The sequence below is a fragment of the Trichomycterus rosablanca genome, chromosome 16 (assembly GCF_030014385.1).
Source record: "Trichomycterus rosablanca isolate fTriRos1 chromosome 16, fTriRos1.hap1, whole genome shotgun sequence".
NCBI classification, from domain to species: Eukaryota; Metazoa; Chordata; class Actinopteri; order Siluriformes; family Trichomycteridae; genus Trichomycterus; species Trichomycterus rosablanca.
In genome coordinates this window covers 3,547,471-3,562,031 of record NC_086003.1, presented here as the reverse complement: position 1 = coordinate 3,562,031, position 14,561 = coordinate 3,547,471, and the positions used below count along the sequence as shown (strand labels likewise).

The window sequence follows — 14,561 nt, the reverse complement described above, 5'->3', positions numbered from 1 at the left end:
GGTGGAGGTTGAGCTGTATATTGTTCTACTCACTCTGTACCTGCCAATCCGGCGCCCCACCGCCCCACGGAAACTTTGGCAGAGCTCGAGCTCCTTCGCATGGCTTAATCGTTCAGATAGGATGGAGGGTTGGAGCACGGGAGGGGGTCTGAACTCACTGACTCCGAGTTTGCATGCACGCACGAATGTGGCCTTTCGCTTTCTGACTCGTCTCTCATTTCCTCTGCTCTCTCTCCAGCTCAGAGTCCTACAGCAGCCGATCCTCTTCAGCAGGCGTACGCAGGAGTGCAGCAGTACGCAGGTCTGTCACTCGGCATGAGAGTTTAGGCATAGTTTACACACACAGAAAAAACTAATAGCCACAATAACATTTGGACCAAATATGTGCACGGCGAGGCCAGGGATTTATTAAGTGCTGGGTTGAGGGTAGTTACTCGCAGAATACATATTGAATCCAGCAGATACGATCAAAGTAAAGATCTGAGGACGTGAATAAGGGCAGAAATGTATCGTAGTCGTGGTAATTACACACAGAGAGCAATTATAGAAGGGACAAGAGACTAACCGCCAATAGGTCAAGTACAAAAGTATTGGGACACCCCTTCTAATTGTTTGAATTCATGTGCTTCAGACACAACAGGTTTCATACATCAGTTATATGAGGGTTCTTCAAAAAGTATTTTTTAAGTATTTGAACAAACTCCAGCGTCGTACCAATGTACCATCAGCAAAAAAACTTTTTTGTTTCAGTGTGTAGCCTCTGATGCAGCGCTGCTTCCACATCATCATCACATGAAAATCTTCTTCCTCTTAAAGCTTCCTTGAGCGTCCAAAAAGGTGGAAATCAGATGGAGCTAAATCCGGACTGTAAGCGTCTCTCAGTCTCTCAGATACGACCGATTACTCCTCCTCCTACTACACCCTCACCGCTTATAACCAAAATATAAAAGTGCAGAAACTTTTTGAAGATCCCTCGTATAATAGAATGTATATGCTTTTGCGAAGGCACTTTCCTCTTCCAGCATGATTGTGCCCCTGTGCACAAAGCAAGATCTATAAGAACATGAACAAAAGCTCAGTTTGTGCCAACTTTAGTTAGTATATGTATATGTCTACATGATGCCCTGAAATACATCAGTACCCTGTCCAGTGTGTAATCCTGCCCACAGTTATCCTGACCAGTGGTGAACGTGATTAAAATACAGCTAATAAATGTTCATTAGGTGTAGCATGTAGGTAACATTTGACACATGGGCGTCTGTGTTTGTGTCTCAGCAGCCTACCCAGCTGCATACGGACAGATCAGCCAGGCCTTTCCTCAGCCTCCTCCCATCATCCCACAGCAGCAGAGAGAAGGTAGGCTAACCACAGTTCAGAGCTTTACATACACTTGTAAGGGACGTGTATGCCGTGACAGGCTTGGAATTACAAGTAACCTTGCTGTACTGATATAAAGAAGTGCATGGAACAGTGGTCGACTGCCAAGGTTTGGGAAAAAAACCCTGATGGTCAGATCTATGAACAAATTTCAGTCAAGCTTTGAGATGCTTTTTAACAGGTACTTTGATTTTCTTCCACCTACCCAACCATGCAGAAGGTGGATTGACTGCTCTAAATTGCCCTTAGTGCCCTTAGTTAGATGGGGGCACTGAACCCATCGTGACCCTGACCTAAATAAACAGTGTAAGACAGTGTAAATGAACCAATGCGCTGTACATTTGTGAGGGTTTTGTGACTTGGCATTGGCCTGATTGCCTGTGGCTTTGCCTCCCTCCAGTGGCTGGCATGGTAACAGATGCTCTTACTGTGTGTAACTCCATACACTGGTTTAATGCATGTGATGTAATTCATCACTGATTTGGTAAATCTTTGGACTCTCAGGTTTTCTTTCGTCTATCAAAAAGATCATGAAGATAAATAAATGAATGAGTTACTGAAGCCAGCTGGTGTGAATGTGATGAGCTCTGTCGTTTCCATCCAAATTATTCTGACTTCCTCTTTGTATCTTTTCTATCTTCACTTTCTCTCGTCACGTCGATATATATATTCTCTCATTTCTCATCATACGACCCCTCCTTCCCGCTTCATCTCCATCTCTGTATCTCTCTGTGATTGTAGGGCCGGAGGGCTGTAACCTGTTCATCTACCACCTCCCTCAGGAGTTTGGGGATGGCGAGCTGATGCAGATGTTCCTGCCTTTCGGTAATGTCATCTCCTCCAAAGTGTTTGTGGATCGGGCGACAAACCAAAGTAAATGCTTTGGTGGGTAAAAACGATAAAACACCTGCAAAGATTCCTATCACTCTCTCACTACTAATGTTTTGACCTCATTTCTCTACCACAGGAAATAAAAAATAAACACCCAACAAAGCAAACAATCCCGGCTCAGTAACTTTTGCTCAGTGATCAGTCAGGGATATTGAACCGGACTCTCAGGAAATCTGCTGAGATGCGAGATGTGTTGTACTCATGCCCAAAAAAAAAAAAGAAAACAGGCTCTGGATTGGAATAAAACTTATCTCCAGTTCCACTGGGCTGCTCACTTATCTGAGGCAGGATGAGCAGCGGGGGATACAGCACTGTTTGATTGGTACTTTATCTTAAGCTTCTGTAGTTCGTGGAAAACTTCGCTGAGATGTGAGGCGCTAAAATGCTGACCTAGCTCAACCGGAGGAAGAACGTGCGCTTAAATGTGAGCATTGAAGCTGTGAAATATTACAGTGGCAATAAAGAAGGAATATTAGTTTAGTTAGCAGATGATAAAGATTTAGCACTGTAAGACCACCCCCCCTGGTCTTAAAACATAAGATTACACAAAAGGAATATATAGGGTATAAAGGGTAGATGGATGGATGGACGGACAGACAGATAGACAGACTGATAGACAGATAGATAGATAGACAGGCAGACAGACAGACTAACAGATAGATAGACAAACAGACAGTCAGATAGATAGACAGACAGACAGACAGACAGAAAGACAGTCAGATAGATAGATAGATAGATAGATAGATAGATAGATAGATAGATAGATAGATAGACAGACAGACAGACAGACAGACAGTCAGATAGACAGACAGACAGATAGACACATATACATACATAGATAGAGAGATAAACAGACATAGATAAATAGACAGACAGACAGAGAGGTAGACAGACAAACAGGCACAGACAGACAGACAAATAGACAGACAGACAGTCAGATAGACAGGCTGATAGATACATATACATACATAGATAGAGAGATAAACAGACAAATAGATAGATAGATAGACAGACAGACAGACAGACAGACAGACAGACAGAGAGACAGGCAGAGAGACAGAGAGACAGACAGACATATTGATTACACCTTCATTATATATTATTACACATTTCAGGGATGTCCACACTTTCTGGGAACAATGAATAACAGTATAACACTCCGAAGTCAAACACCCCAACCCGCTGTGTTAAACTTAAACCAAACCTCAAACCCAACAAACATCAAACCCAATCCCAACCCTCAGTTTCAGATCTCAGATCTAGTTCTTCCCTTCCCCCCCACGTTCTCCTCAGGCTGAGACGACTGCAGTACAGCGTGATGATCTGTAGGAAGTCTGGCTCGGGGCTGATAATGGCAGAACTTCTTAAATCTTAACCTGAGCTCTTTTTGCTCTGATCTTGCCAAAATGTAAACAGTTGAACGTGTGTGTGTGTGCTTTATGAAAGTCTCTATAAATTTTCCAGGTTGCTGGCTATGTTGCTGCTTCCACAGCAGAGATGCTGTGCGCAGCTCCTAACCATGCCAGGGTGCAGAGGTTTATGTCTGTCAGAAATCTGATTTATTTTCAGTTTATACCTGAATCTGAAATATATATGAAATATATACCGCACCAACCGGGGAGTTTCTTAATAAAGCTTCAACGTCAATGTCGCCACAAAGGTCATTGCAAACGTTACTGAGAAAAGTGAACTGAAAGACGTGAGTTTGGGCCAAGTTTGATGTTTTTGGAATAGTTTATTGGGAGATCCAAACTATCAAATTCAATCTTATATGATGTGGATTTTTACTATTAAAGAGCTAACTGTAAGAACTGGGTCTTTTTAAGTGTGTCAGCTCAGCTTTAATGGGAAACTAATCATCACAGCAAAGACATCCTATTTAGTTTCCATTTAAGAATATATATGTATGGCTGCTCAGGTGGCGCAGCGGTAAAAACACACGCTGGAACCAGAGCTGGGGTCTCGAATACATCGTATCGAGTCTCAGCTCTGCCTGCCGGCTGGGCTAAACGGCCGCATGAACAACGATTGGCCTGTTGTTCAGATAGGGGTGGGATATTAATAAGCCTGATGGGGTCTCTCTCATAACTAATGCAATTACGACCTCTGCTGGCTGATTGATGGCACCTGCACAGAGACAGGAAAAGAGTGCTGTCAGGGTGTGTCTCTCCGTACACAACGCTGATCCGCATTGCACTCGTCAAAGTGTAGGTGACAAAATGCATTCGGCTGCTGCCCACGTGTCGGAGGGGACGGGTTAGCTTTGTTCTCCTCAATCAGAGCGGGGATCGGCATTGGTGGAGAGGAAGCATGACGCAATCGGGCGATTGGACGCGCTAAAAAAAGGGAGATAAAGGGTATATATATATATACAGTATATACGTATATATATATTAAAAAAAGAATATATATGTATATATAAACTTTCCTTACTACATTTGGCTACTGAAAATTATACCTAGATGCAAATAAGTGTGAACACGTAAACATGAAGACCTGTAAATAATTAGCATTTCCCATTGTGAATTCACTTTACTGTGTTCCTGGTACAGGCTCTGGACCTCCCATGACCCTGATCAGTATAAAGTGTATACTAAAAATTACATAAATGAATACAGTGACGTTCACAACTTTGTACAAATCACGTCTAATATTTTAATAACTGTGAACTCTGCAGCTTTGTACCACTGACCAGTGTGAGTTAGCAGTTAGCCAGATGGCTGTTAGCTCTGTATCTACACTGAATGGTGATTATTTTGGAAGATTTTTGCAGTAGACAGTGTTCTCTACTCTCACTTCGGTTATTGGTTTGCAGATCCCACCTCAAGGGTAAAAAGGAAAACACAAATAATATTGTTTAATAATTAAGCTATAGAAATGTACTTCCACAAATGACTTGTTGCTATGTAATAACTAACATTCAAATTTTGCATTTTGGGCGCTTGGCTGGCGCAGCGATAAAACACAACAGCACATTGTTTGTTTATTAGTTTGTTTGTTCCATTTTTCTCGTTTTTTTTTCCCGATTTAGCGTAGCCAATCCTCTGCTGGGGACCCCCAGGGTGTATATTCGCCTGACACACACTCCCATTGATTTGTGTGCAGTCCAGCAATCCCTTCTTGTTCTCCTGTACTTCGGGGGATTTGCGTGTGAGGTCGGCTTTGCGTACAGAGAGCCACGCCCCCTTTCTGTACAGGCGAACAGCATTAAGAACCCCACCCCTTAATCCAGTCTTTTCCACCCAGCAGACTATATATATACAGTATATATATATATATTGGTTTCAACTTTATATGTATATGTTTAATTAGTTTATAAGACCAATTCAGGGGTTATTCAGGCACATTTTAATAGATTTTTATCTACTAGCCACCCCTCAGTTTGTTAAGCCCTCCCCTGTATCGTACACTTATGTAATATTAGAAGAGATTTTCAGAGGGGGTTTATGAGAAACTTTTGATTGATATTGTGTTGTAGGTTTGCATGTTGCTGTGTTGACGGATATTGACATGATCGTGTACGCTGTTGTGCTGTACGGACTGCTTCTGTGAATAGCTGTTTACTGTGAAACATTTCTCCTGTTTTCATGTGACTCCAGTAAACTTGTGGTTGAAATTCCTCTCCGTCTCATCCCATTACTACCATTCGATTCTCCCTCTCTCTCTCTCCACCTACCTTTCTTTCTGATCCTGCTCAGCCTAATCATCCTTCTGTTTAATCATGTCTCAACATCCGTGTGTGTCCTTGTCTCGTTTCCTCGTCTCTCTTATTAACCCTTTGACGTGCTTTCTGTTTCCATCCCTCTCCCCTCTCCGCCTCTCATCTCCAGGCTTCGTGAGCTTTGATAACCCGGCCAGTGCCCAGGCCGCCATCCAGTCCATGAATGGCTTCCAGATCGGCATGAAGAGACTCAAAGTGCAGCTTAAGCGGCCGAAAGATGCCAACCGACCCTATTAGCTGCACCCCTGATGCCCCTCACCCTGGAGGTGAAGGCAACTGTAGCACCAGGGGAATAACAGGTCAGTTCAGCACACACACGCAGTAATACTGTATATAACGCACTACACCAGTGGTCCCCAACCTTTTTTGTACAACAGACCGGTTTCATATAAGATATAATTTCACGGACGGGTTGGGTGTGGAAGGATTTAAATTAAAATATACGAGCATAATAAAAAACACAAAGTGCATAACAATACTACTCACCAATGATGGAAAATCAGTGGGAAACCTGAGCTTTTTTTCACTGCAACGAAACGCTCCCACCTTTGGGTAATAGGAGACAATAACACCCGAATAGAGATCCTTAAGTCCAGCCTAAATTATTTATTCTTTCTGTGCGGCCGGTAATAAATGACCGGTCCGTGGCCCAGTGGTTGGGGACCACTGCACTACACAGCCAAACTATACACACAGAGGAATCTTACAGTCATACAGGGTCTCCAGTTTTTGGAAAAGAGAAAAAGTTTCCTCTAATCTTGGCAAACAGTGTTGGCTGATATTGGGTGACAAGACGTGCCCACAAAAAAATACAGCCTGATGCAGCATTATTCATCCAGATTCCAGTGTTGATGTGCTTTTCACTACTCCAGATGATCCTCAGCACTGCTCTTGGTGGTCTTAGGCTTGTGTGACTGCTTTGCCATGCATAGCTAATACATTAAGCTGCTGACACACAGGTCAGGCATGTAAGCTTGTTTGGTTGTTATCAAAATGGGGAGATGTTGTTGGTCCTAGACACTTCCAGTTTACAGAACTGGCTCTCACAACTGACCATAACTGAAAGAATTTCCATGTGGAGTCCTGTGTCACTAACAAGTATGAAGATCCTCAGTATGACCCCCTTAATAGAATCTGTTCACAAGGCTTTGGCTGTGCAGTGTATTGTACATTGGATCTTCAAAAAGTTTCCGCACTTTTATATTTTGGTTGGAAGCGGTCAGGGTGGGAGGAGGAGTAATCAGTCGTGTCAGAGAGACTGAGAGACGCTTATAGTCCGGATTTAGTGCCATCTGATTTCCACCTTTTTGGACGCTCAGAGAAGCTTTAAGAGGAAGAAGATTTTCATGTGATGATAATGTAAAAGCAGTGCTGCATCAGTGGCTACGCGCTCAACCAAAAACATATTTTTGCTGATGGCATTAAAAAGTTGGTACGGGCGCCCAGGTGGCGCAGCGGGATATTCTGCTAGCACACTAACGCCGAGATTCTGAACTCCTCGGTTCAAAACTTGCTGTTGCCACCGGTCGGCTGGGCGCCATCTAGTGGGCATAATTGGCAGTGCCTGCGACAGACACGTCTCTGCTAGGGCGGGATGACCGGACTATGTGGGTGGGGTCTTCAAATGCTGTGTAAGGAGGACCCTGATTGGAAGGTAGAGAGGCACCTGTGCAGAGTGCATGGGTGAAAAAGGGTTCCGCTAAGGGCTGCACGCAGGACGGAGGAGGCGTGAGCAGCAATACACCCACCTCGACTGCAATCAGGAATCCCCCAGCAGCGGAAGAATTGGGAGAAAATGCTTAAATAAAAGTTGGTACAACACTGGGAAAAATGCATGGGAAGGTGACTGTGTAGAAAAGTGTAATTTGTTATTGAAATTCTTAATAAATGGAGTTTAAAAAAGTGCGGAAACTTTTTGAAGAATCCCTTATACTGTACATGGGTACAATTTGATTTCTAATTGAATTCTCTCTCTGTTTGTCCCGTCGCAGGTTTTGTAGGACGGGAACATGTGTTGACTAACGCTAATTACACACAAAAGATGGACGGGGGTTGACTTGACACCTTGGAGAGGCGTGTTGGACGTATGAGCCGCACAACACACCAAAACCAGTGGAACATTAGGAGCTCGGTGGAAACTCAGAAGAGCTGCCGTGATCCGCAACCGTATCGGATTTTTTGCTTATATAGGACAACTCACAGTATTAAAAATATGAAAAAGAAAAAGAACGGCCTCAGAAGAGACTGACTCCACGGAGGAGCCGTTTATGAAAAGAATGGGGATAAAGAATTTAAAAAAACACTTTTGAAGCTGCAACTTTTAAGGGGGGAAGGTATATTACGGGACTTTTTAAAGCACTGTTTTAAAGTAACAAAGTTTTTTTTTGCTATCGGAAGCAAGAAACTTTCGGAAGGATGTGACACTTCAGGACACAAGCCTGCTGTGCTTGGGGATGGCCATCTTTATCTCGGAGTGCCTGTCTGTTTCCAGAGGCAAGGGCTGGCACGAAGAACCGCCGCCACACTCCTCTGGGAGACTCAATCTGTCATTCCTTAGTCGTGTAGGGACCAAAAGACCAAACCTTTTTATCGATAATGAAAAAAAAAAAGACTCGTAGCTGTAACATACTCAGACACACTGCATCTCTTTTGCTGTGCCAATCGGTTTAAGAGTTGTATTTATGAAAAAAAGCTATGTATAAGTAGAATATATATGAATATATGTATAAAGGCATACATATAGATTGCTGATATGCTTTTGAATACAGGCAGGATTTTTTTTTGGAGGGTGCAGTAAGGCTAGTTTACAAGACTTGATTGACTTTTTTTTTTGTTCTTTAGCCATGGTGGTGGGATGAAGCGGACGCAGAAAGGCTTGTTTCATATCGCAGCCTTACCTTTTTAACTCCCAGTGGTTTAAAACGTACAGACCTGTTTCTGTTTAACGTACGTTATGTATAGTAATGAAGACGAAGCGCAAAGATATCATCATGTATTCATATATGCAAATTGAGTATATATGTATATGGATACACGCAGAGATATTAACCGAGGCTATATGTATTTATATACATATATTTTATATGTGTGTACATATATATAGAACCAGCTGTTCAACGTAGAACTGTAATTCTTTTGTAGATTTTAGCTGCTCAGCAAACGGGACGAGTCTCATATCCGGCAGCTCCCGACCCGCAGGCATTCCTCTTTCTAATAATAAACGTATGCCAACCGACATGGATGCACATTTGAACGCACACACACACAGACAAGTGTGTGCGCCTCGCGACAGATATGTATATATGTGTATATGCTACCGAAAAATGCAAAAAGGCCTTCTCTGGGCTGAAAAGATTCAGGCTTAAGAGATTCAGGATCATTTCCACACGATAGGGGAACGTCTTTCGCTGTTCTCGTAGACATATCCGACCGACAGATCTCGGCCCTCGAAAACACGCACCACCACGGTATCGCTCTCAAATTCCGGACGTGGTGCTTTTTGATGTCCCGCGTCAGTGCATGTAGCATCGGGTCGCCAGCGGGCTCAGGTGTGTCACGTCACCTGGTGCCACGGACATTAGCACTGTGCTACGAACACTGCTACGATGATGATGTCAAACCTTTTTGCAACCTTCAGCTACTGCAACAAAGCCTTCAAACATCTGGTGTAATGTAACCCCAAAGGAAACTTTCGCCTAGGGTACCAGCGGCGGGCATTATGTACATGTACGTGTTTTGCTAAAGCTAAAGCTATCATTCGCATTTTCGTCCAGTGTGTTTACAAAGAGCTCAATGTATTTTGCTAAGCTAGTTTTCGCGTGGTATTAGGGCTACTACGAGGGGGGGGGGTCTTTACATTTCTATTGCTTATTAGAAGGTTTTAGAATTTTATTTGCTTTGCACTGAATTTCATCAGAGGTGGTCAAAGTGAGTGTGTTCACATGGACGGAATAGTCCAAAATAATGACCAAAATAAGAAGTTTGAACTGAACTGATTTGTTTCCACATCTAGATAACTGTAGATCTGCATTTGCGAGGTTTTCCTTTGTCCTTGGTTGGACTTAAATCCAATCCTAGACTTATTAGGACCTTCAATTATGTCCAGTATTAAATCCTGTCCAGAAAACCACACCTTAAAGAGATGAAGCTGTCTTGCTGATACCACATTTTACTATTGAAACCAATAGGAGCCTTTGCACGTATACACACTTTTAACCTGCTTTCCTTGCATCAAAATGGTTCAAATAACCTTTCGGCCAGCGGGCATGTTTTGGGTGGTTGGAGAAAACTGGAGTTACCAGAAGAAAAACTATGAACACCAAAGGAAACATACCTTTCTTCATAGAGATGATAACTTTATTGTCAGTTCCAATTTCCTTCTGCAATTCCTTAGCCGCTTGCACCACCCCCACACTGGCAGCACCTCAACCAGAATCCGAGGTGCCATTATGATATGCCATCTCGGACACAGACAATCATGTCTAGATGCCCTTCCAGGTTGGTAGCACTGCTGAGAACTTGAGAGCTCAACCTCTCATCACTTAAAGACGTAGCTCATTAGACCACTGCGCCACCCAAGTGCCAATATCACTATATTGACTTTTCATTCAGTGTGTGTTATGTGCTTTGGGACGCAGCCAAACTTCTTCTCCATGATGATTATGCTTCTGTACATCATAATGGTTATGGAGATGTATGTGCATAAAAAAGCATGGGCTCAAATCCTGGCAGCTTCATCCGATTTCTCCAAGATAAGGTGATCATACATTGGACTACAAATGTATCATCACTTAAATAAGTGTTCAAATCTAATAATCAGATTATTAGTGTGTATGTGAACTCACTCACTCATTATAAGGAATTCTAAAATCTTTCTGGCGTCTTTGGAATCCCGGTAAACATTTAGGAAGGAACGAGGGAAGTAAAATCGATCTACCTGCAGACAGTCGCTGAATGTTGTTTTACACTTTCCAGACCTCTGATAGATAGTTAAGCGTTCAGGTACGATATCCAAGCTGTATCATCACATCATCACAAGTGCTCATCCTGCTCTCGACCCATACCTTGCTATGTGTTGCATTTTTGCTCAGCTTGCTTTGTCGACCCACGCACCGTTTAATCTACAACTGTTTACATAATTTTCCAATGTATGGTTGGTAAGCTACCAAGAACCAGAGCAGAAGTGTTATTATTTTATTAACTATATAAATATATACATAAACGACTGAATATACTGTAAAGGTTTTTTTGCTCCAATTTTCCTCTGTATATAGGTTTGCATATTTTATAGGACTTTTACTTCTAACTACAAGGACTGAATGATTATGAAACTTTTAAATCATTATGATCGAGTTATGATAAAAGAGGGGACTAATACGCTCTGGTGAAAAGTTAAACCGGGGTAACTGGCATGGTTATAGTGGATAGGGGGATTGGAAGGGGGTAGATTGGGAGTCTTAGGCTGACGTGGGTAACACTTTACTAAACGATGGTGTTCACAGAGCTACATGACACCTACAAAAGTTTAATAACAGTTCACAGGACATGTTATTCCACTCCCTTACGTGCAGATGTCACCAGGCTAATAAAGTACCACATAAATGGTCTAGAAAATTTATTTTCTAGTAAAATGGAAGATTTACACATCAATAAAATTTTACCGCCCAGTAATTTTAGATTCCACAGTATGATGTGATTGATTAATTGTGATTTAAAAAAAAAAAAAGGATAATTCCAGACATGACCGACTGTGTGTTATGATACTTTCCAGGCTGAATGATTGTACATTAGAATGTCAGTGTTCTTTTGGTGTCTCAGAGTTAAATACTAAAGTCCCTCAGATACAGGTTTGGTCAAAATGTATAGAATATACATCCGATATTACGTAACATGAACAGAAATCCTTGTTAAAAATACAAAATAGTAAAAGGAAACTAACTTTGATTAGGAACTCGCTGTACTGATGTCATTTATAATTGGTCATGACAACAACCACAAATTATACTTTGTTTTATTTATTCTATAAGTTTCTGGCATTAGTGTGTGACCCTTAATGGCTTAATTGACATCTTGAGCTCACAAGTTCCAATCTCAGTTCTGTTAACGGCCGACCGGGCACCTACACGGACAATGATTGGCTAATCCGAGGGAGGGAGGGCCGTAGGGCTTTCTCATAACTGCTGCAATTACAGGGACAGGGAATAATAGAGATCAGTGCAAGACGTCACGTGCGTGTTACAGATCTCCATATAAACCCACCTCATGCAGGAAAAGTGGTCGGACACTGCACACGTTTTGGGGTGTGTGTTAGATATGGCCCTCCTCCGTCAGGAGTGGAGGTCTACAGCGGTAGAGGTGGAAATACTAATAATTGGATACGACCAGATTGGGAGGAAGATGGGGGGTCTGGTTCTAAGCTAAGCTGTCCAGGATGGCTAATTCGTAAGCATTAGAACACAGAAAAATATACACACTTCAGCTACAAGGTGTATGATGTTTTAAGACCAGCCTGGAAAGTGCAACAACACAAAACTGACTGCAAAACTGACGTGAACTGGCTTTTGATAGCGGTCACTTGTAATAATAATTAATAATAATAATAATACTCCAGAAGAGTTTGTGTAGGTAAAATGTACTCATTTGAACATTGCTTAAATAAAGTGTTACCTGATTCTATAGTTTGACACTATAGTGGAAGAATGATATCGCAAGATTCGGCGTTTATGACTGATCTTTTCTTTGCCATGTTTATGTCTGATGTTACATTCTGCTGATTTGATTCACTCTGCTGATCTGTTGTCTTGCACAAATTCAATGAATGTCTGGGTGGAAAAAATCCTTTATCTAAAAAAAAGTAAAACTATATATATGGACATTTGCTTCCTAAAATTCACATAAAAGCTACAAAGCTGACGTAGCTAACAAGTAGCTGATCCAAAATGTAGATACTTGCTTCTAACAACATAGATAAACTACCCAGTTTTGAACAACACTAGATTAGGGACTTTAATTTATACATGAAATAATTAAAGGATTTTTTTTCACCCAACTTTCCTGCACAGGGTCTCACTTGCAAATTTGTCTGAATTCAGACAAGCTGACTGGTCCAAATATCAATAAACCATATGAATAAATGTGTATAGCCTGAACGGTTTGTCACTTTATACTTATTGTCTTTATGAAAGCTTTTTTGAATTCCTACATACTTGGAGTGAGATCCTGCCGCTAACTCATCTGTCCCCTTAGCTTTTCCTTGTCGATGCCTGCTGTCTTCCTAAACTACATCCAATCACTGACTGATGTACTGATGAAGGCAATCACAGGCAAAAAAAGAAAGTGTAACTTCTTATGAAAATATGAAAAGAGGAACTTTTTAGAGCACACTTGATGGTGCTGGGGGGGTTTCTGTGTAAACGATTGCTAAGTCTATCCCGTCGAGAGAAAGCTATTAGCAGCCTGAGTGCTTTAGCTGCTCTTGCTGTAGCTCAGAACTGCGCATTTCTTCTGCTCCCTGGACTCTCGTTTTGTAATTTTACTGAATGATGCGTCTTCGCTTAGCCCGATAATAAAGCACAGTCTAGAATAAACCAGCGTTATGCCTCCGAGATTTCCTGCTGTGTACAAGTTTGTGTGTGTTTTATCTTATTGAGCGTTTTACAGGTTGGTTGCGTGGCTGATTATAGTCCGCTGCCACTTCAAGTTAAGGAAATACGCAAAGTTGGGGAGAATTAAACTTTTATGAAATAAAACACAGGGTAAACCAAAACTGGCTTTTGTCCACCATGGAAGTGAATATTGTTTCTGAATTAGGAATATACATGTCAAAATATGCACATGTTGCCAGTTAGTGGAGGACTTTCATTGACTAATGCCACAGGCCAATGAACATTAGAAGCTTAAGGTAATATCATTTATATTTTTTTATGCATTTTCCCCCCTTTATCTCCTTTTTTTAGCGCGTCCAATTGCCCGATTGAGTCATGCTGAAAAAGGTTTACATTTTGACAAACAACTGAGTTTACAAGACACATCTGGAAAGACTTTGAGACTAGAAATACAAGGGATCTTCAAAAAGTTTCCGCACTTTTTTATCTTCATTGGAAGCGGTGAGGGTGTAGTAGGAGGAGAGATGCTTATAGTCCATATTTAGCGCCATCTGATTTCCACCTTTTTTCCACCTTAGGTTGGGCTAACAGCAGCCTAATGTGTTTGTCACATTCAAGTCTTGGCAGCGGTACCACTGGCCTGGCTGGGCGCTCAACACGCACAACTGGCCAAATGGGGAAATCACCTTCTTTCAGCTGCGACAGTGACTCCTACTGTCTGCTCTTACTATGCAGGTGGAAGCATGTGCTAACCACATTCCAACCTGACCAAGCTCGGATATCGTGCGGCTGGTCGAAATCGCCAAGGTGAACAATTTAATTAAGGCAAATAAGGTAAATCCAAACTGGGACAATGGCAATAAATAAATAATTTACTTTAGTTTATTTGAAAAACGTACACAGTGAACTGATCACTGTATTTAAGGATGAGGAAAACACAACATATGTATCTGTCTTATTTATTATTA

The 14,561-nt window shown here is 41.8% G+C and overlaps 1 protein-coding gene across 1 annotated transcript in view; it reads left to right on the top strand.

Moving 5' to 3' along the window:
* The window catches only part of celf4 (CUGBP, Elav-like family member 4), a 65,121-nt gene extending 56,500 nt beyond the window's left edge, over nucleotides 1-8,621 (top strand). Inside the window, exons 9-13 of the mRNA XM_063012055.1 lie at nucleotides 239-301; nucleotides 1,276-1,356; nucleotides 2,119-2,202; nucleotides 6,099-6,288; nucleotides 7,981-8,621. Coding sequence (XP_062868125.1) covers nucleotides 239-301; nucleotides 1,276-1,356; nucleotides 2,119-2,202; nucleotides 6,099-6,226 — 356 coding nt within the window. The 3' untranslated portion in view covers nucleotides 6,227-6,288; nucleotides 7,981-8,621. The remainder of the gene's footprint in view (nucleotides 1-238; nucleotides 302-1,275; nucleotides 1,357-2,118; nucleotides 2,203-6,098; nucleotides 6,289-7,980) is intronic.
* Nucleotides 8,622-14,561: the final 5,940 nt, after the last annotated feature.